This window comes from Malurus melanocephalus, unplaced genomic scaffold, assembly GCF_030028575.1.
Source record: "Malurus melanocephalus ecotype Western Australia unplaced genomic scaffold, MMel_1.1 scaffold_3, whole genome shotgun sequence".
NCBI classification, from domain to species: domain Eukaryota; kingdom Metazoa; phylum Chordata; class Aves; order Passeriformes; family Maluridae; genus Malurus; species Malurus melanocephalus.
Window position 1 is genome coordinate 3,947,030 of NW_026623235.1, and position 23,194 is coordinate 3,970,223.

Here is a 23,194-nt window from a genome sequence, read left to right on the forward strand (position 1 = left end):
TTCTTTTTCTTTCTTTCTCTTTTTCTTTCTCTCACTTCTTTCTTTTCTTTCTTTTCTTTCTTTCTTACTTTCTTTCTCTTTCCTTCTTCTTTCTTTCTTTCTTTCTTTCTTTCCTTCTTTCTTTCCTTCTTTCTTTCCTTCTTTCTTTCCTTCTTTCTTTCCTTCTTTCTTTCTTTCTTTCTTTCTTTCTTTTTCTTTCTTTCTTTCTTTCTTTCTTTCTTTTCTTGAACTGCTTTTAATAACTTTTTTTAAAAAACAATTTGGCACCTAGAGCAATAGCATGCCACATTCTTGACCACAGCCACAAGAATATATAGGCATTTCTACGTAGTTTTACATACAGTCTTAAATAGTACATTGCAATTGTAGTTCAGCTGGATGAAATGGTTACTGAGATGCAATTTGACACCATGTATGATGACAAAAATAGTAAATGTGTCACAGACAGAGGGATTAACGTGGTTATTTGGAAAGCATTGCTCTAGATTTTCTTGATTTAATAGGTTTGCATGGGTACAGAAGCCATGAATTGCTAATAAATAAGAGGGAGGAATAAAAGAAATAAAGTCATATGTAACCTATTCAAAACAGGAAAAAAAGAACGAGCAAGATCAAAGCAGTAGCTTAATCTGTGTTTCTTTTATGCTTGTGTAGCAAGGGAGAACAGCAAATTGTAAAAGAATTTCTGCCTACCTGCCGTGTACAATGCACCCAGCTAAAGCCCTGGGCCCCACCCACTCCTGGCCTGGAAAGRTTTCTCCATGCAGATCTTTCAACATAGGGAAGAAAAGTTTCAATTGATTTTTAGGTGGGTGGGACCAGGAACTCACATCACTCTGTTTTGCAGACAGCAGCAGCAGCAGCATACTGAGGCACAGCAGCTGATCACACAGAGCTGTCTGTGGCTGGGGAGTCTGTATGAACATGTGCATTTTGAGTTCTGAATCCCTAAGGCCCTTAGTGCTGCACCTCAGCATCCTCAGTGCTATAGCCATGCTTAAACCCCATGGAGGTCGGTCCTGTGCCTAATCAAGTGCAGACCTGCAGATGCTGGGTGAGGCAAGGGACTGTAGCTTCTCATTGGTATGAGGCAGTATCCTCATACATACATGGGCAGTATCCTCATACATCATGGGTGTATCTGCAGAGCCATAACCCCAAACAATGCCATTTCAATATGTATCCTCTTTTGTCACATTTGCCTTTACTCATGTGTTTTGCAAAACAACATAACTTTATAAAAGTAGCCAGAAGTCAATCATTACTTTGGTTTTATTGATGTGGACGTAGTTCAATCCTAAAGAGTCCTAAAAGTGTAAGTAATGTTCTTTTGAAAGCAGATTTCAGTGATGAATCCCCTGTTCATTTTTTCCTCTTACCAGATGCTGCAAGTTTTTCAATCTTGTTAACCTCTCAGCAGTAAGTTGTCTAGCAAGAGATGCTAATTTTCCCAACTTCATACAATAAAAGTCTTTATATCAGTTTCCCACAACATTCTCTGAATGCATGAGACACTCTACTACAAGGAGGGTGGAAGGAGTAACAATGATGATCAGTCATTCAGTCAATTAAGTAAAACAGTGCAGAAAAATGGGAAAACAGAGTTGGCAGATGATTACCATGTGAGCTGATGCATTTATTTCCCACTGTGAGTGAATTTCTGATTCGTGAAAATGCTTTAAAGTTTGTCAGAGAAAATCTAAAATATTGTCAATACGACCAACAAAAAAATTTCAATAGCTCAGGAGTACCAGAGCTTTCTGCAAGTCCARTTTTGCAGGAGAGAGAGAACTTTCTCAGGACCTGAAGAAGCAGCAATACATTTTCCACAAAATCAAGGACAAAAGAGACACAAGTGATTCCTATGATCTATACCCAGATACCTACTTTAGTACAAAACAATTGTTCCTCAAATGTGGCTATTTCTCTCCTGTTTGTAGTAGTGGTCTAGCCAGATAACTGGAGATACACACAGACAGTTGAACAGCTGACTCCCAGCCTGGTTTTTTTCACCGTGCACCAGAAACACAAAAGAACTTAATGTGAGGTTTAAGTATTTCTTTTTGAGTATAGCTAGAYGTAGAAATGAGTGAACACGTTAGTCCTGTACAACAAATTATGTACAACAAATTACATCTTCAAAGCACCCTGTAAACATTAACTACACAGCAATTAAACTATCCTATTAGCAAAATAATGTACAGAATACTGACCTATTTATTCTTTTGCTATTATGTAAAATTAATGAGCTGTGCTTTTTGACCACTGATTCATCTGTCTTCCAAATACCTGTGGATTAAAATTTAAGCTACTTAAATAGCCCCACAATACTAGTAGGCAGAAAAAAGCAAGGCTATTCAAGTATCTGAAATGCATGCGTCAGACTGTAAACTCTCTAAAGAATATGTGAACATAAGGTGTCATTCCAAATCAGATTCTGGGTTAGAAAAAATATTTTGTTTAAAGGTGCAGGTATTCTACTGTTTAAAGTTTGTTKTGCTTTATTTTTTAATTACTGCCYTGTAAATAAATTACAAAACTTTCCTGGTAGCCAATTCACCATCTCTTTCTCTCCCCTCTTCCAGCACCTCTGAGAACAATGTGCAAGTCCACTGTAAGGAGTTACTGTAGTGGATCAAAACACTTACTACATAAAAGAAGCATGGGSAAGAGTGGAAAGATGTCAGGAAACAAAGCACAAAGCCAGACACTAATGAATACAAGAAACCATCAGCAACTGTGATTGAAGTAAAATATTCATTATTTGCGTGAGTAGATTCTGTGGTTGTCACATTAAAAACATGATGAGAAAGTGAGAAACTTGGTCTTTAACTTATTTTKCATAGTCTAAACCACATCTTAGCAGAGAGTGTCTCAACATGAGGATGAGCACAAACCACCTCACCTTCCCTGACGATTCGTAAGCTAACCCTGCCAGTAGAACCACAGATTGTTTTCTATCCAGAAATTGCACACATACTGTGTGTAACACTTATTTCTTCATGAAGGACGTCAGGCTATCAGGAATGCAGTTTAACTGGTTTAGGATTTATGAAAGAAAGGAAAGGAAAAAAAAAAACCAAACCTGTTTGCTTTCCTGTGGATCAAAACCTACTTGATCAAATCCTTAAACTTACCAAAACATTGTGAAAGAATCTGAGGCTGGGTTCAGTAGGAACTAAACAGCTAGGCCTACAGAAATATATTCATAGTAATTCCCAAAAACAAAGATATTGTTCTCCTGTGTTATGTTAGTTTCTGATGTAGCTTCAGCACTTGATGACTCCGAAACTKTTACTGTTTTGAGCTGGCCATCAGTATCAGGACTGGCTTCAGAGGTTCTAAGCACATAAGCAGCAGCAATTCTCAATCTGACATAAGAATATCAAACATTAGAAGAAAAGTTCATGTTTTGTACATGGCATCCAGTTCCTGGAAATACTCACTGTCCTATGGGACTCAACATTGCAGAGGACAGGCAAACTTGTAATTTAAAGTTTGAGGTTAGAGAACATGTATTTGTGTTGAGGTATCATGAATCATTCATGTCAGTTGAGACCTCTGGAGTCCTCCAGGATGTAAAATGTAAATGTTGAGTAAACTTCACTCAAGAAAATTACACTCCAAGTACCAATATCCCTAAAATTGCCTATATATAAGAACATTCAAACAGCTCTCAATGAACAATTTGAATTTCTTAATGAAATCAATATTCTTTCAGTACAAACAACTAATTGTGATAACTTAATTTTCCCCTTTAATTAATTTAGGAACAGCAATAGAGTGTCTAAATATGCAGAAGCATGGCTCAGACCACCCAAAGGCTTCTAGAAACTGCATCAGCACTTCTCATCTAAAAGAAAAATCCCAATGACTTTCCAGCTATCATTTAAAAGAGAAAAGATGTCCACGTACTGTGCATTCCATAAAGAGGATAGAACGTGAYAGTGTATCTGACACAAAAGTTTTGTGTTTATTTTTAAACTGTTCTGTTAGTACTGAAATTGAATAATTTCATAAATACCAGAGGCACTGGATGCACAGTCAGTAAAAAGATTGCAGGTCTACCAGTGATTCGGTAGCTGAAGAGCTCCCTCTCAGCTTTATGACTCTAGAAGTTACTGTAAGAAACAACAGATGTCAGTAGAATAAGATCCTGCTGTTTTAAGCAAACTGAAACTAAMTAAAAGTATAGAAGTTACTTATGATTCCCTTAAAGATGCCCATACTTACACACAAAGAGCTTTTYACCATCCTACTAATAGTTATCAGGWAAGTCCTAGTATGTGTATACATTATAGCACTAATAAATTCTTTTTATTACAACTAATATAAACTCAGAGTGCTTTGAAAGCTATGTACTCACTCCTTTTGCAGCAGCATTTTTATGCTATTTCAAAAAATTTCTTTTTTTTTTAACAATCATATTTTACTGATTGTTAAAAATCATTAAAATGATTTTTAACATTTATTTCTACTTCTCTTAATTCATTCATTGCGAAATAAAACCACCATTGCATTTTGCTTAATTATCCTTTGCCTTCTATTGGATTTTTAGCCAGGATTTTGTTCAATAAAACAAACAGTMCCCAAAAGGCAAACAAACTGCAACTGAGGAAAAAGGTGACTTCCTGAAAGCACTGATAGTTCATCAAAACAATACTGCTACCCAGTGACAGATAAGATCAGAGGCCAACATGTTATGAGTAAAGATTACTACATCTAGTCCTGGGTGATGACAGAGTGAGAAAAGGCTCAGCAGTACCAATGGCATGGTGCTGTGCTGCACCCTGCAATGGCAGCACATCCTCCTTGAGTTCCTCTGCAGCAGGCTGAACTGGTCCTCTTTGATACCACAAAGCTGGAGGGTGACAGGGGAAAAAATTGCTGCAGTGTGTTCTGTCAATTGGTCTCCCTGGGCAATTCTGTCATAAAYAACCAGTGCTGTTTACTCATTCTTCATCTACAACAGTGTTATGCTCCAGTGTTGTGCCTCTGAGACTTTTACATTCTCTTCTGAGGACAATCCATGCAAGCCATTTTTCCTGCTGGCTCACYTATGCCAAGAGCAGCACACTGACTTCTTGAGACATTTTTCCATTAGGTAACTTTGCTGTGCTCTGCCATGTCCCTCTCTACCCACCTTGCCTCATGCACCATGTCAGGTCAGGATCCTCCTCTATGCTGTGATGAAATTCTGCATTTTTACCTTTGCTGCACCCTCGCACATCTAAAAGGAATTTCTCAAAGTAAATTAAAGGAAAATTGACCCTTTGCACCTTATACYAGAGAGTACACTTTATATTGCTAGAGAACAGCMGTGCCACCAAGTCAAACTAAGTGCRGCTAACCTTAGGAACATGGAAACAATGGTATGAGAATAGGTCAGGAACTTCAGTCTGTCCTCCCTTTCACACTTTACTCCACCAAGGAAGGTCCCTGGCTCAACACCAGCTGTTTGGTGCCTGTGTGAAGAGACCCTCAAACATCCTTAACCAGCCAGCAAAGGATTCCCTGTTTTAAGGCTGCCCTGAGAGCCAAAGCAGCCAGATCAATGCCTTTCATCCCACAGCTCTGGGCACAGAAGACACTTCYGCAGGAAGAGGCCGTGCCCAGAATACCAGCACAGCTTTATCAGCCAGCCAGAAATCACTGCTGAGAGCAGCTCTGAGGCTGCTTTACCTTACTCCAGGGACTGCTTTGGTGACCAGCCATCCCAGGACTGGGGGACAAAACAGGTGGCACATTTATCTTCACCTCCTCAGCACACTCCCAAGCTCAGTTTAACTGGATGAAGTGAGAGATTTTTCCCTTAGTGAACGATGCAAAAAGGGRCAGCATGCATTCACAAGCCTGGCCCTGCCTGTTAAAAATTAAAACCRTGGCACTGCCTCCCAAGAAACCTCAACAATGTGGTTGTATTTGCACACTAATTCAAAGTATGCATAGGTCCAACCATGACCCTGAAGTTCTGTTACCACTGAGTAAATACAAATGACGCTAAAGGCTTTCCTTATCACTCATCTTATGCAAACCAGTTTTATGCCTATTTAATTTCACTGGCTAAAGGGGAATGACTCCAGAGTTTCAACCAGTATGAGAGCACAATCCTGCATGCAATTTCCAGGAGCATGTTAAATTAATTCATCCATAAACAAAAAGCCTGTWTTACGTGACCAGCTCCAGGTTTTCTATTTTTGATATGTAACTAACTATAGGATTAGGAGAGTCTGTGTTCCTTCTTAAGAAAGGGCAGCTCTGCAAATCTGAAAGAAATACAGATGACTTTTGGGGGCRACTTCCTCCAGAAAGTAAGAAAGTAACTGGAAAGAAAGAAGCAGATCCTAATATTGTCAGGAAAGCCTTGCTTAGCGCCACTCTGGCTTGGGGAAATCTGCCTGTGCACAAACAGAGCCACAGGCGAATAGGGTTACTGTCAGTTATTGGTTTTGTATTTTACACCTCTTTGGCCATTTTGTCAGATGACCCTTATGCACACTGTAGCATAGGACATGTGATTACATCCCTTCCTGAAGTGCTCCTGATAACATTGTCAGATAAGGTGTTAAGGACATGAATCCTTACATTGACATAACTTTCACCTGTTACCCTAGTATCCTTACTAAAATTCAGCCCTTCCAGAAATATCATGCCATACATCACAAAAGGTAGCCTGAATCTTGCTGCACAGGATGCTGCATAAGTAATTTTCATATCCAGTATGAAATATGACTATATTTTTTTCAGAATATTTTATTATATCCGACTACAGATCTTCATAACTTACTGTATTTTCTGCTCACCTGGGGAAGAAGAATTACAGCAATCCAAAAAAGATATTTTAATTTCTATATATAATATACACATCAATGTACTTGGAATTACATCACCAATTATTTTTCATAATCTAAAATTGACAGTGGTTTCGTTCTGTGACAATGCCACCTTTACATTAGGCTGCAATAAGCACAAGAACGTGAAGGAGAAAGACCTTGCTACAGACATTTAAGAGCAGTTTTTAGTCTTTGTGGTTGTATAGACAGACCTTTCTACATACAATGAATCWATATACTTGTGTTTACCTGTTGACTCTGGCGGACTGCAGCTGCATCAAGTTTACCTTGTAACATGGCAAGATGCAATTAGTTACATAGAAATGCTATTAAAAAGCAGTCCAACACAAACATGTGCKTTTGCATGGAAACTTAGAAATGCAATCCTGACACTAATCTCTTAAAGAATCCAGTTCTTTAAAGTTTCAAACAGTACATGAATCAARTATGAATCAAACAGTACATGAATCAGTATAAAAGCAATCCCACATGGCATTGTAGTGCATCTTGCCTGAACCCAGTAAAAAGAATTTAAATTATTCAGATTTAAGAAAAAGCACAAAAATCTACTCAGTATACCTATACTTAGTTGTGAAAGTGAAATTTAGACCTTTTTTTTTTAAACCCACTAAAATTCAAGAAAATAAGTGTTGTAAGGAATATGCAGGTAAAAAGAAGTGGTATTTACAAGCAAAAAAAAGTGACTGCACATGGTATGTAATCATTAGTAAAATCCAGTGCTGCTGGAGTTCACAYAGATTAACTGTGCAGCTGGATAATAACTCTGGAAATGTTTATGACCAAGTGTTATTTGTACTTCCTTTATGCAAGATAAGGAAAATCACATTTTTTTGTTCTGAATCATAAACTAATCAACTCTGGTTTTCACCCACTCAGATTTCTCCCTCTGCAGGGCAGTCTCAACAGATTTAGGTCCCAGACCATTRAATTAATTGGACATAGGGTCTCCAGAACGCAATCCCACAAATAAACCCCCAACACCTAATCACTYAGGTGTWAGTCTGAACCCCAYTCCTTTCCAAAACACACTCAAATTYGGTCCTGTAGGCATGCAGAACCTGTAGGCATTCCAGAACCTGGAGTCCTTCCTTGAAGATAAAAGGATGGGACTTTAAAGGTWTACTTTTTTAATAGGTTTAGAGGAAAAACTTTATCTCATTGGATAACTGATGGGGTAAAGCACTCAGAAAAGTGGGGAGGCTGGATTTAATGCCTTATTTAGCCTAACGGGGATTCGATCCCACATCTCCTACTTAAGAGTTCAAGACGCTACAAGAGGCATGAGGATGAAGACAGAGCACAAGAAAGAATGCAAACCATTGCTTCTTCCTCTTTTAGAAGCCAAGATTTCAAAGTCAAGTAGCTATTATTGTATTTTGAAAGCATCCTATTCATGTACTAGGTATGGCTGAAACACAGATGAGTCCTGTTTAATGGAGCCAACTGCTCTCCACCTAGGGCTTGGATTGGGGTGGGGAAGGCAGGCATCTCAGGCTGTGGCATTTCTTGTCATCACAAAAGCGTACCTGAGAAACATCATGCAGTGATAAATAAAGGAATATAGTTGTAATGCCCAAGCTAGTTCAACTTCCAGAGCAGCTACACACACTTGCATTGAACCTTCTTCAAATGTAACCTCTAAAGTGACAGCTATATGTATGGAGGATAAACACCCAGAAACACTCCATGGGATAACATTGGGTGAAACTCAGTCTTGGTCATCCCAGAGACAGGACATGCCATCCTAARTTACAATAGGAGATATAAGAGAACTGTTGTATGATGGCATATCCCTCATCTGGAGAACATGATTATACAAAGCCACATAAGAAAAAAAAGGAATATAAGTGGTCTGATGAACGTGTACCTTTCTCTACCCCAAACTTTTACAAACATTTTCTCTTTTAAGCAGTTCAGCAGAGTTGAGCCAGACAGAACAAAAAGAAGATACACATGAAATATTTTCAATATTCTGAATGGACAACCTAGTAGGCKCCCTTTAAAAACAAAAAGTGCAACCACGTAATTTCGAAGCCCCATATGTGTATCCAGAAGGTAAATAACAACCTTTTGCAAACCGGCATTAGGAAATCACGCCCCGAGTCTGGCTAGCCTGATTCAGGACTCGTGAATGCGGAGCGCCGCGCTCCGGGGCAGCCGAGAGGCAGCGGCCGGACACGGCGCGGCTCCAGGTGCGGTGCCCGGCCCGGCGGGGCCCCCGCCCAGCCCCGGGGAATCCGAGAGGCAGCGGCCGGACACGGCCCGGCTCCAGGTGCGGTGCCCGGCACGGCGGGGCCCCCGCCCAGCCCCGGGCGAGGCGCGGCGGCTGCGGGGCGGTGCCGGGGCCGGGCCGGGCAGGGGGAGGCGCGGAGCGGAGGGGACCGGCCCGCCCGCACCTGAGTCCGCCCTCGCCGCCGCCTCCGCGCCCACCTGGCCGCGCTGGGCACAGCAGCCGCCGCCGCAGCAACATGTTGCCCAGGGGAGCCTCGTCCATGCCGCCGCCTCCCAACCCCGCTCCCTACTTCCCGCCTGCCCGGGTTACGCTGCCCTCCGGCCTGGAGATCCTGCGCACCTTTTCGGGAGCCGTCATCTTCCTGGAGATCGTGAGTGCGAGGGGGCCGGGGTGGGGAGAGGCTGAGGGCCTGCCCGCGCACCTCGCGGCGGCCGAGGCGTTCCCCGCGCCGCTCACCTGCCATTTTGAGAGCGGGCAGGTGTGGGGCCGGGGCTGGGCCGGGGCCGGGCCGGGCCGGGGCTCTGCTGCTGGACCGGGGCTCTGCTGCTGGACCGGGGCTCTGCTGCTGGACCGGGGCTCTGCTGCTGGACCGGGGCTCTGCTGCTGGACCGGGGCTCTGCCGGACCGGCCCCGCTCCGCACACGGATTAGTTCCGCGGGGTAGTTTGAGCTGTCGAGGGCTTTGAGCCACGCTGTCCCCTCACTCAAAACCGCGCCATGGAGAGTTACAGCGGGTTTTGCCCGTGCGCGTCCGCTGCAAACTCCTGTAAGTTATTCAGTGTCGTGTGTGCGTTAGACCTCGCCGGTGTACACAGGGCTGAGGACCTTTGAGCTGAGGTTGGGTATGAGGCTCTGCAGTGCCATTGATTAGTGGGAGATAAAAAAAAAAAAAAAACTTGGTAGAATTTACCTGATTTTTTTTTTCCTTGTGGTCAGAGCAGAATACTGCTTGAGTCCCAGCCTGTGAGCCGGATCCCACCCCACAAGCGGTAAAACTGCACCTGAGCAAAGAACTCAAAACACAAGTCCGGGCACTAATTCAGGCTCASAGTCAGTAGGGACAAAAGGTTAATTTGGTTGGCCAACCAGTTGTATATATGACAGCCAAGCTGAAGTAGACAGGTGTAGTATGAGGGAAATAGCACAACAGTGGGTGCTGAGATTAGCAGTCTACAGTACAGTTCTAAATTTATTTTTAAGGAACCCCACACGTTTGCACATTCAAAATACTGAAAACATTTCATGTGTCTCTGTTTTTTGTTTAACAGACWCTTTCTGCTATCTCTTCTGCTTCCTCACTGCCCATCACTCTTTGGTCACCAAGTAACAGACTTGCACCTGCAGTCTTGTGAAACTAGAGAAAGTTTGGTTMTTCACAGCAGCTAAAAAAGGAACCRTAGAGAACAACTTGAACACTAATACATAAACCCATGGGAGCTTTGAACTGAGACTAGCAATGCATCTTTATATATATGCTGCTGCAGTGTAATGCCACAGAGAAACCAACTGATTTTATAGCAGGCATCTTTTGAAAGCTATCTCTAATCCTATCTTGATACAAAAGAAAGATCTCTGAATCTGAAAATGTTACCTCTGACTTCCTGGTTGTAAATCTGTAGAATTTAAACAGGAAAGAAGTAACTTGCTTGGAAATTGATGTTAGTTATCACCATTCAGCAGGTTGGATTATGAAGTTAAATCTTCCTGTAGTAAAAAAAACATACTTAGATGACAATTATGATTCACTCCATTTATGCTTTTTTATTAAGAGGCGGGACTTGCAGGAAGAAATAGTACCATTCCATAGGCCACGAGTTGATTAAACCAGGGAAGCCTTAGAGTGCATGAATTCTCCATCAGGCCATCCCTACCACAAAGTCCCTACCACTCATTTGCTGTGAGCAGGCTGCTGAAATGAAAATTGGCAATGCTGAATTCTTCTCCAAATTATGATGATTCTGAAAAGCTGTAAATTTTTCTAGTCTTTATAGCATAGTTTACAACTCACCTTATTCTGTATTCTAGTTTTCTCTTTCACTTTATTGCTTTGTGTCCTCTTTCATTTTGGTATTATAAATACATTGAAAAAAATGGGCGTCATTTTGTTTTGTTTCTGTCTCTCATCTGATTAGGACTACATAGCTAAACAGTATGAGACAGATTCCAAATCTGTAGTACATTCTTTTTCTGCTAATTTGTGCATATATAGAGAGATCTGTGTATGAGTGTGTGTGAACATGTTTTCACATTTCTTATATTTTGCTCAAAATCAGAGTAAGGGTGAAATTTTCAGCAGCAGCACAGAAATCACCTGGGTTTGTAAATCCCATTTCAAGACTATTTTAAGAGTTTTAGGAATTTCAGAGTGCCTTTGTCTTTTTGCCACTTAGTGCCTAAAATTTCTGAGAAGAGGACTTGGGCTTTCTGAGCACTTTTGAAGTGTTTCCTCTTGCTTCCTAAGAGTCATCTGATGAAGTGTAATGTGTGATATCAGTTCTTAGGCAGACAGGACTAAGTGAAAGTTATCTCTCAGTTTATTCTCTCTATTCCTTTCCTTGCAGCTGTTTGGAACAATAGTCTGGATTTTGGTCGCCGCTACCCAAATTCCACTACCGCTGCTGCAGGGATGGGTGATGTTTGTGGCAGTGACTGCATGGTTCCTCTCCATTGTGTTCCTCTCTGTGTTCCTCCTTGGTTATGCAAATAGAATTGCTGTCAACTGGAACCAGGCGGTAAGATATTTTTTCTTTATTTGAGGATTCCCTTTGTTTTATAAACTGAACATTATTTAATGAGAAGTGTCAATCCCAAGTCTTAACACCTGGCCTTCTGTTTTAGCAGAAAACTTTTCAAACAGAGGAATTCAAAACTGGAAAAAGAAAGAATAGGGTTACAGAAGGTGACAGAGGAAATACAGGACCTGTTTTATGATGGTGGCTGAAGGAGCTTTTGAAGCTGTTTGACAGAGTACACTTGTCTTCTCTGAGCACATAAAATGCATGAGCAGCAGGAAGAGGACTAGTTTAACAAGGTGTGACAATAAATTGTTTTAAATGGCCAGAAATTATTGTGGACTGGAAATCAGGAAATACTTTCTGACTCTTAGAGAGGTGGCAGTAATACMTTGTGAATAATGGGATGTAGAAAGATACATCTAATATTGTAAAGGAAAGGATRCATTTATGAACATACTGTGTGATGTGGTTGTCTGAGATAGCACAGGCTGCACTTTACTACTCAGAAAGTCCCTTCCAGTTCTTAAGAAAGTCTACTGGTGACTTTTGGGTCAATTCCTCAAAGCTAGGGCAGAAATGGTGAGTGGCTGTTAGGCCTTAGRTGATAAAAAAACAGAACAACCTGCAGTATGATACAGCTTAACATCTAATTGGGAGAATTAATGTCTTCATCTTTCTTAGGAGAAGCTTGGTGAGATCACACATGAAAGTATACTCTGCTCAGCTTTTCATTGTGAAGACAGACCCTGATTCTTGCTGTAATTGATTGTTATGGCTTGTGCCAGTAGTTCTCAAAGACTAGAGCTTCCTGTTAAAAAGGGGAAGTTGTTAGTACTGGTTTTGCCAGCCACATGGATACCTCAGATTATTGGCTGGTAATTTACGTGCTCCTTGGTTGTTGTTAACTGGTTTTTGCTTTGATTTTTTGGTACTCAAGTAGCATGAGATGATATCACACTCTTTTACATTAATGGAAGTGAATAATAAGAGGTGGCAAAATTGTGATCAGMATTTTTATTTTTTWAAAAAAAATTTCCAAAAGGTCTGCAACTTCTAAACTACTGAARTTTGTCTGTCTGTAACTGCTGATCACCTTCACCTTCCTCCTACACAGCTTAGTTTTCCTATTGACACTTTCCTTGATCATAGCTAGAATTGCATGCTTCAGCTATAAACATCTGTGGAGATTTTTCTGTTCAGGTAATTAATAGCCAGGCCCTTAAGATAAAAGTTCTTTAAAGCAAATCATAAAGCTTCACGAGTTTGGGGCTCTGATAACTTCAAAACCCACCAGTGCTAACAGACTGGATTCCATTAAAAACAAAGTTTAACACTTTGATAGTGAATAAGCATACATACAGCAYCAGYTTTCCAGCATAATACAGGCAGTAATTAGGCTAATAATCAGTTACAATCACAGAGACCTTTACAGGGATTTATGCTGCAACATCCTCACAAATTATGATGCAACAAAGCCCTTGAGCATGTGCATAACTAAACTAAATTAATAGTGTCCTGGGTTTCATTGAAACTGTTTGCCAGTTTATAATCATGCATCTATTTAAGAGTTACTGGATAAGGATAAAGCCTTTTATAGATTGAAAATGCTATACAAATTTCATCTTAAAACAATTGTATGTGTGTTGCACATTGGCTACTTGATACTGACAGTGATTTGTTGCACTGTTAACTTTCTCCCCTTGTATATAATAAWTTGCTGGAAAACTTTCTTTGTCAGGAAATTGATACATGACATGTATAAAAACTGCATCTGTAACTTCATCTAAAAATCTGTCATAACTCAGTCAACATGTTAAATAAATGCAGAGGGAATAATTTTTTCTCTAACTTGGTAGCTGAATCCCAGCCCCCTCCAGCTGTCAACAAAAATAAGAGAAGACACTTYGCCACTATTTTCAAGTAGCCAAATGTTTTTTAACTTGTTGGCACTAAACTATTTAGCAGCACTTCATAAGCTGGTTTTTTTAACCTTCCGTTGCAAATAAATAACTAATGGAAATACTAAAACTATTTTTGTTACTATAAATGGAGTCCTGCATTTACTAATCCCTTATGCTGTAAGTATATCTGCCCATAGTAATAGAGTTATTTACAAAATAAGATGGTACACATTGGAAAAGATGGGCCTTATGGAGCTCCATCACTCAGCACATCAGTGTATTAAACCAGATGGTATGACAGGTACTGCCCTTTACAGCCTGACTCACAACACACTCATTTACAAAATTAGATGTGAACTGACCTACCATTCTGCTCTGATAGTGCTTTGYATAYACTTTGTRTGAGGTTTCAATGATTTTACAAGTGYGGAGGCAAGGGAGAGTTAGGCATTATGATAACAATTACTAAAACCCCAAAAAAGGTTCCTCATAAGGTCTTGGGGTTTCTGGTCACAGAAACCATAACCATGTAAATGTGAAACCTTACTGATGCTACAGAGCTACACTGTAATTGCTGCCAGGAGAAGGAAATTAGAGGGTTTGGCAGGAGAATGAAGGAAATGAAAGAGTGTTTCCTGAAAATAYCTGTCCTGTATGCCGTCCTGATCTAAGTGGAATGGGGAACCGTAGTAGCAGCTTATATCATAACTTACCAAAACTGACTAGGGTGTGATTTAAGTAGCTTCAGCTGTGATCAACTGTGGAACAAATAATGAGTTTGAAAAGAAAATTCTTGCAATAAAATCTTAGCTATATGAAGAAACTGCATTTCTCTAGACAGGGTAATGCAGCACTTTCTCATTTTGCTCACAGACAGGTAGCAGATAAGAATGATTTCTAGTGGAGGCGAGTGCTGTCTGCTGGACTCATATAAAGGATCCTGGGTTCTCACTCCAGGCATACTGGTAGTCCATTGCACTCAAGTGAAGTTAAAGTTCATAAAGAATCARTTAGTACTGGAGATAGACTCTATATTATGGATATCATCATAAAGCATACATTAACTTGTGTATATTTTAGAACTTGTGTCCGTGGATTTTGCAGATCTTTACAGGTAAAGGTACAGAGTAGATGTTGTATGGATCAAGAATTGAGTGCAGTCTGAAAATGTCAGCTTTTCAGACTGAACAACTGAAGGAGATTTTAGAAGAATWGTTTAAGCATTTTTAAGCTGTACTGGAACATGTCTTAGATCTTGCTGCTGGAACAATGGACTCTGAAATAGGACCTTTAAATGCATCAGACCTTTTTTACGTGTGTCAATAATGGAACCCAGAAATGAGAGTTAGCTGTTTAAACCTTGTGTTCAGTTAGCATTCATCACAGAGGAGGAAATTGCCTAGAGAAGGCCAGGAGAGAAGCATATTTGAAGTGAATCTTAAAACGTGTTCTCTTAAGTCTTGGACATTCCACAGTATCATGGAGAACTGTCAGGTTACTGACTATTGGGTAGAGCAAAGTGAGAGAGGGTTGTGGAAATGCCTCAGTTCTTGGATCTCATTGTATTGGGAAGTTGAACATTTAATCTGTGTCAAGGCTGAGGTGTTTATAAGCCTTTAGAGAAGCAAAATTTAAGCACAAAGGGAGGATTTATATAGCTTTGGTTATAGCTGAGAAGGGATTTATGGAACTGCAATACTGTATTGTACTGCTTGAATTGTATAAAATTGGCCTGTATATGTCTTCTTTTTAATCTGTATGAAGGGAGACTTCTGTAAACTCTAATGTCTGAAATGTCAGCATGTRTACATAAATATGAGCATGTGCCTCTTAATTTGAAAGAATACAAGGTTTGGGGAGAGAGAGACCTGCCCCTTATCTCTAATAATGTTAGTGAGTTGCTTTTAATTGCAAGAAGCTGTGGAAACATGTCCAGGTTAAGCTCTCAGATGGATTTAACTCTGCTTATCTAGAGTTAGTGCTATCAGTTCTTGTTTCATGTTTCAGTGTTGAATTTCATCTGTACTGAGATGAGAAGAACTAGATATTAATTGGTTCCTGAACTGATTCTGTTACTTGCTTTTTAGGATTTCATTTTCCATGGGGCTACTTTTGTCTTTTATTTTGGAGCATTTCTACTGCAAGCAGCAACAACATCTCTGCATCACTTTCCCCGCAAATTCAACTCCACCACGCAAGAGAGGATTCTAAGYGGTCGTGAATATAACATAAGCATAGCAGCCTCGGTATGTGTTTSATATATTTGTATCAGTGGAACAGAAGTCTGGAGCAAGCCTCTGTAGCACGCCATTCAACTTGGGAATTTAATAGCAAATTGGAATAGAAAGARGAGCTGTGAGAGAAAGAATTTCATTTGAGAGCAGCAAATAGTATCTAAGAGGAACATGCAAAAATACTGCTATAAGCTAGTGCTAATGTGATAGGTACTCTTCAGTACAGTGTAGGGTTGCTGCTCTTCACTGTAGTGTTTTAAATATATGATCACTACCGCTCATAATTTTTAGACAGGTTATTTTTTAAAAACAGTTTTGGTTATTAGAGGAAAAAGAACAACTGAACCTTTATTGGAGGAGGGGGTATGAAATTCACACCTGTGCTTAAATTTTCAATTGCTTTTTTTATACCATTTAGATAGTCCTGAACATGCCATGGAGATAAAAAAAATTGCACTGGGTCTTTGTGAAGCTCCACATATGTACTTACTACATCAGTCATAAAAGTTGTCTGTCAGGATCCTGTCTCTTACTGCAATGATATTATTGCTTTTCTTGATAGCCTAACCTCAGAATGCATTTTTCTCCCTGTAATTGCATCATCACTGAATCAATGTATTTGGTGATGTGGGTGTGCAAATCTGAATCAGAAAATATTCAGGCTTTATTTTTCTCCCTGGCTGGACTCTTCAGGGGTGAGTGGAGCTGTGCCAGGTAGGCTTAACTTAAAGAACTGCAACTAGTGCTCTTAATTTTTTGTTCCATCCTGAGGGTATTGCATATCAGGGAACTGTATATTAAGCTTCTGAAACCCTCTGTGCTTATCTGTTGTCTTTAAAACTCTGTGCACCCTAAATTTTGCACAGTAAGCACTTTCAGTTCATCTTAAGAGAAAACCAGATGAATGTAAGGTGTAAGGTTCACATTGTGTCTGCAAGAGCAGAATAGAAAAGTCTTTTGCTTTGGCAAGGCAGTCCCRAAGAGGTGAAGTGGGTGTGTCAGTGTCCCCAAGGCCAGAGTTCCTCACCATCACCCACCTGCCAGTAACACACTCCTTCACATCTCATCCCTGGGTGGCCATGTGGCACAAGGACAGAGGAGATGTCCCAGCTGTGCGTGAGCTAAGGGAAGTTCTTTATACTAAGCCAGTATTTCAGATTCTACCCTTAAGTGTATTTCTTCAGTCCTAGTTCTGTGTGTTCAGATACCACTGAATATATGGTCGCTTCAGTCATTTTGTCTGACAACAGGGTACTAGACACTCCAAGAAAAGGTTCTCACTTCCAAACTACCTTTTTTAAGGGAGAATTAAGTTCTTCAAGCCCCTCAAAGGTAGAGGAGCAAAAGAACTTTTATAACTTGTCTCAGTATCTTAATCAAGAGATGCTGGAAAATGGTGAATGAGATAAATGTAGTCTTTTGTGTCTTTGCATTTTTTGCGGAAGTGTATATTTAGGAATTCAAAACATAMAGAAAAAAAATTTAACCCTTTAAAATATTTTGTTGAAACAGTCCTGTGAGCTACATGACAAAAAGAAAAAAAGGTTGCTAACATTCTGTCTTTTAAAATTACTTTTATATACCATGATCAGAAATATATGTATGTTCATTTTTTACAGGTGATGGTTCTRTTGTGTAGCATTTATTCTAAACTTCTAATTAGTCAAATTAACACTTGTATGTAAAGCAAAGAATTACTGAATTTGCATGTTAGGAGAGTCAGAATTCATTGTTAGCACTGGACAATATGAGAAATGTTTTTTCAGAAATTCAGTTTCTCATTTTCTTTGTCCAGTGTACATTACATATTTACTTTTCATTGTGGCATGACCTTGAGTTCACATCTRTCCAGTTCAGTTCTTGAGCAGGAGCAACTTCCCTGGCATTGCATGGGAAGTTGTTCTAATGGCTGGATATCTGGTCAAGGAGGCCAGATGTGGAGTTATTTCTGTATTTCTGCAAGTTGAAGAGTTCTGCTGTTTAGAGGAGTGTCTTTGATGTTTGCTGGCATTCAGTTGTAAACAYCTGAGATGGATGTTTGATCAGTGTAGATAAGAGAGCTGAAACACACAGTACGTACACATGTTTACTTTGCACYGTAACTTATGCAGAAATTCTATTTCATATGCTGTTTCAAAATGTCTGCTGAAGCAAGCAAGCAAAAAGTAGTAACGTGACATAGTACTAAAATAGGGTTATTACTGAGAAGTTCCTGAGAAAACTTCAGAGGATCCCAAACCTATCTTTGCCTTATTAAGCATTTTGGTTGGGGGAGGTAATTTGGAATCACTTGTGTTTCTATATTCATTTAGAATAGAAAAATACTGTAGAAYAATATGTGTGATTCACTTTCTTCTTTTTTCTCTCTGCTCCTCCTCTAGATTTTTGCCTTTGCAACAGCTGTTTGTTATGGTTGCAGCACAGCCCTGGCATTAAGGAGATGGAGGCTAAATAACAGCTGAAGAGAGGTTAATRCCCACGTGTTCTACTTCAGATCAAATTAAGTCCTACTTGTCTGTTTTACTGTAATTTAACTCCAGAAAGACTGTTTTTTTCTGCTTGAAATCTGTTTTAAATGCAAATAAGCCTTAATCAGGATTTCCTCAAGAGAAAGCAAGTTTCCATCTCTTCCCTTTCTAATATTTACTTTTACTGTGTAYTCATTGTAAGTGTACTCATTGTAGGGTATTAAAGAGTTTAGGGATAAGCAGATATGCCATTACCAGACAACAGAACTCCAGTACTACACCAGAAGAGGAAGAAAATGGAAACCAGGCCAAGATACTAACTGCACAGGCAGCTAAAAAGCTCCACCCTTGTTAAATCTTGGGATTAAGTGTTTTGCAGCGTTACAGTGCACTCTATACAGGTACAGCCTTGAGGCTCCTGGTAAAGTCATGGGTGTCCTGTGTGCTGTCCTTTGCATGATCAGAGCCTCAGCTGACTTTGAAATACCAACTTAGTATATGTTGTTAACTTCGATATACAGAGAAAATATTTTTAAAACCATCCAGTGAAATCTTTGTATTCTCTCTTAGTTACGTCTGGCTATGGTCACCTGATCCTTAAAGCTTACTGTGTTCCATACTAGATGAAAACTGGGACTGTCAATCAGTAGTTCATTAGTTTTAGGAATTTAGCCTAATCAGTTCTATTTATACTACAAAACAGTGCATTGTGGTGTGTGTGTATATACATGGTATATTTTCGTTTAACAGGAATTTTTGCACTCTTTAACATTGTTGGAGTACGGCTTTGTTCTTGCTACTTCAAGTGCTGCATTTGTTAGGTATTATGTGAGTCAATATAATTTGAATGGAATGTTACCAAATAGTGAATAATGTCTGACCTCAATTCTTGCAGTGTGTTATTTGTTGCATTCTAAACCTGCAGTGTTGTAAAGGTGTTTTTTATTTGGACAGATGCCTATGCAACATTTTACTGAAAGCAGTGGAATGTAAAGCAGTCCTTCCATTATGGAGTTTGCTTTTCGCACAAATGATGTTTAATTGAGCCTCTCTTGAATATCCTGTTGTATCATGACATGCAATATTAGATATGGAAAATTGATAAGGCAAAACTGAACGATAGCATTGTGCTCTGCTCCCTGACACTCATGTTGTTTTGCACATGGTGACACTTTTTTTTAATTATCCTAGTAAACAGTTTTTGCATTTGTGAATAGTGCCAAAAAGATAAGCTGGGACCATAAAGGCTCCCTGTCATTTGTAAAACAATTTGTTCACTACAAATWTATCTTGCCAGTGTACCTGATTATTCTGCAGAGACCAGCAGTGATTGCATAAGGGAAGACTGGATTTCCTTCATTCCCTGGCCTACCCATTCTCCTTGAGCCAGCAAGAGTGTCTGCCATGGAGATTACTTCATTTAATTTGTCAGGTACAAGGATCTCTGAGGGGCACCCACCCTCAGCAGTGCCCTGCTGACCCAGGACAGGTTCTTATGGGTGACACAGCCMTGAGTGCCACCCTTCTGACTATGGAACCACTCTGTCATCCTGAATTACTACAATGGGATGTTGTCACAGTTGTTTTCTGAAGGTTTTTTCTTCCAAAGATTTTGTACTCTAGCTGKTTTTCCCCCCTAATTCTCTATTTGYATTGMRACTTTTTGTRASCATTTTATCTAGAGCCATATAATTTAAAACATACTTCATATTGTATAAAATACATTTAGACTRGAGTATATGGATGAAAGTATATAACAAATAGTTTTGCTAATCAGCATTAAAATACTTAATATTTTTATGGCAGTAGTCTGGTTATTAATTTTGTCTTTGGAAAGTWCCAAAARAACTGCCTTCCAACTCTGATTCACCTGATGCTAGACATACAAAACTGTGGCTAAGATTTCATGCAAAGGCACAGTTGCATTGGGGCTAATTTCATGTATGTTTAACTAGTTTCACAGCTAGTTTGSCATGTGGCATTGTGTGAATATTGGTGAGTTAAGTCAGTTACGATGTTTCAAACAGATGCTGATCCTGGGTTTGATTTCTCCCATATCCTGCAACCTGGCAGTGCCCTGCACACCATGGACTGTGAATGCCACAGCTGCAGTCTCTGCAGCCAGCTGAGATYATGGAGGGCAGATCTTGATGCTTTGCCTGTTTAAAGTTACAGAGTATGAATCCCACATACAGAGTTGGTTAAAGAGCTGTCTGAGCTTAGTTGGCCTTTGTATCTAACCTCCCAGTTCAAACCTGWGGTATAAAACCCATGGTTGGTGAGTGCTATTCAAGTCTCTTAATCTGCTTGTGGAAGTCCAGATAACAGAGTGTGGTTAGCGTAGCATGGAAACTGTTTGCATAGTGAGAAAGGACTGAACTTTCCCTCTTAAGTATCAAAGACAAACAAAGGACAAAGAGATAAAGGTAAAAACTACAGTAATGAAGAGCAACTTTCACAACTAAAATGGAGTGAAAGAATAAAATCTTTGTGTAGTATGGACAGTTTCACTGTACCTTGAGGAAGATCTGTGGATGGTCAAACGGGAACATGCAGTTATGTTTTCAAAAAAAAAGAAAGTCAGTAGTTAATTTTGAATTTCTTTATATTGGCAGCTAAAAAGCTAGGTGTGACTCAGAAATGCTATGTGCATGCTGGATGTCTGTATGCAAATACTGATACGGGAAAAATATGTAATCCTTGAGACAGGGTTCCTTGGGAAAGTGTGCAAGCTGGTTATAAAAAATCTCATTCTTCCTTGAAAGAGAATTCCTCCAAGCCTATGACCTTGAAGGACACAAGCTTAGACCTCTCCAAAGAATGGAAGGCGGGGGGGGGGGGGGATGGGAGAGGAAGGGAAGGGAAGGGAAGGGAAGGGAAGGTTTGGGAAGGTTTGGGAAGGTCTCTCAAGGGAATGGAAGGTTGGGGGGGGGGGTGGCATAGAGAAATAATTTATCTAAATTAATTTGAGGTGAAAGGGACAAGACTGCAGATGCCAAATAGTGTTTTCATCAAATATCTATTTGACATGAAGCTGCAGTGCAGCAGTACCTAAGGTACTGTGCAGGTCCGTACTCTTGGTAAATATTTCATGGTGCTCTGGATACCACTGTGTGGTAGCCACTGGTTAATAAGGAGAAGGAGCCTCAAAGGAAGATTCCCTTTGAAGGGTGCAGAGATAAGCAACAGTTATTGCAGTTATTCTCTTTCTGGAGAGAATTGAAAGTGCATGTTTCAAAGCTAAAATTTTGTTTGAATTTTGGTAGAAAATAGGCGCAGCAGGTGCTTCACAGAAGTCCTGACTGTGCTGAGTATCTGGAAATAATCCAAAGTGACACAAGTCCTGCAGGATTATTGATCTGCATGCAATCAGTCTGTTCAGATTCTCATGATTTCTGTGGCTGTGTATATTGGTTGTAACTCCTGATGTGAGTAACGTGCTGCTGTAAAATGCTGCCTTAAAATATAGATGTAAACCAAAGCTTTTAAAAGAAAGAGGCAGAACCAGTGACTACACAAACCTGTGCCCATCATAAAAATAAAAGAAAAAACATTGGTAATTACCAGACCTGTGTCTTCTATCTCTTTTGCTTTGAAAACCAGATGACAATGCTGTCTCCTGTTGCACTTCCTTTAATTGTTGTATTTTTTTATTTGCTTTATAGCTTTAAAGAATTTTGACATTCATATTTTCTCCATCTGAATTTCAAACAATATTGTTGAGACCTTGAAACTCTTAAAACTTACTTGTTCCATTTTTATTAGAGACTGTGAAACTGGTCTCTGAACAAAATTGTCCTGATGCATTTCATGCCCTTCTGCCAGGCTGTCCAAGTCATGCAGAAAAGCTTCCCAGGTTTTTTTCTAAAGATAACAGTGAACCATTAGTTCTCAGATTGAGATTTAAATAGAACATTGCTCTTTTCAATCTTACAAAAAAAAAGCAAGAGCATGTTGTCTTTCTTTGCTATATTTGTACAATTGATCATGACATAGTAATCTCTTGAAATGTGAACAGTTGAAACATAAAGAAAACCAGAAAGAAAGAAAACAAAACAAGAAAAAGCAAATCTTATGTGCTAAAATTAGTAAACAGCATATTTAATTTTTCTTTAAGAAGCTGAATTTAGCATGATTGATCTCTTTTCTTCCACTTTCATTTGCTCAATTATGGTGTTTATCTAAACACCTTTTTAACCTGACCAGCTTAGAATTTGCTGTATTTATCCTCAAGGTGGTTCTGTAAAGAAGATAAGTGCTATTCCCATTTCACAGGTGGAAAACTTGAACACAGACACTGAAAAACAACTTGCTTGCCAGAGGCCTCTCACTAGAGATCTGTAGTGGAGCAGGAAGAGAAACCCTGGCTTCTCAAGTGAGAGTTTCTTGGTGCCTTGTGCAGCAGCCCCTACTGCTGCCCACTGTGGGCTGCACGGAAGCGTTGTACTGTGGGTTGTATGTGACCTGACCCCACTCCTGTCTCTGGCATGGTGGTATTTCTCTGGCAATTAGTTACATGGGGTTAATAGGTAGAATGACTGTTTGTGGAGGATTATGAGTCAAACGGAGGTTTAACGTGCCAAATCAGCATTCCTAGATCAAACATCATAGTTTCCRGGTGCTCTAACAAATTTTGGTTATCCAGCTGTAAATAGACTACATGGAGTTCCTGTTTAAGGTGTTGATCTGCCTTCTGCACCCTAAGAGAGGATAAAGGTCCTCAGGAATCTGCAGATTTCAGCTACTCCCTGCCATACATGTTTGAGCCCT

General features: G+C 39.8%; 1 protein-coding gene across 1 annotated transcript; it reads left to right on the forward strand.

The window, feature by feature from the left end:
- Positions 1-9,248: 9,248 nt before the first annotated feature.
- Positions 9,249-20,074, forward strand: MAL2 (mal, T cell differentiation protein 2). Its single transcript, XM_057367949.1, has 4 exons — positions 9,249-9,457; positions 11,648-11,818; positions 15,810-15,968; positions 18,338-20,074. Exons 1-4 carry the CDS (start codon positions 9,323-9,325, stop codon positions 18,416-18,418), a joined length of 546 nt encoding a protein of 181 aa, XP_057223932.1. The 5' UTR covers positions 9,249-9,322; the 3' UTR covers positions 18,419-20,074.
- Positions 20,075-23,194: the final 3,120 nt, after the last annotated feature.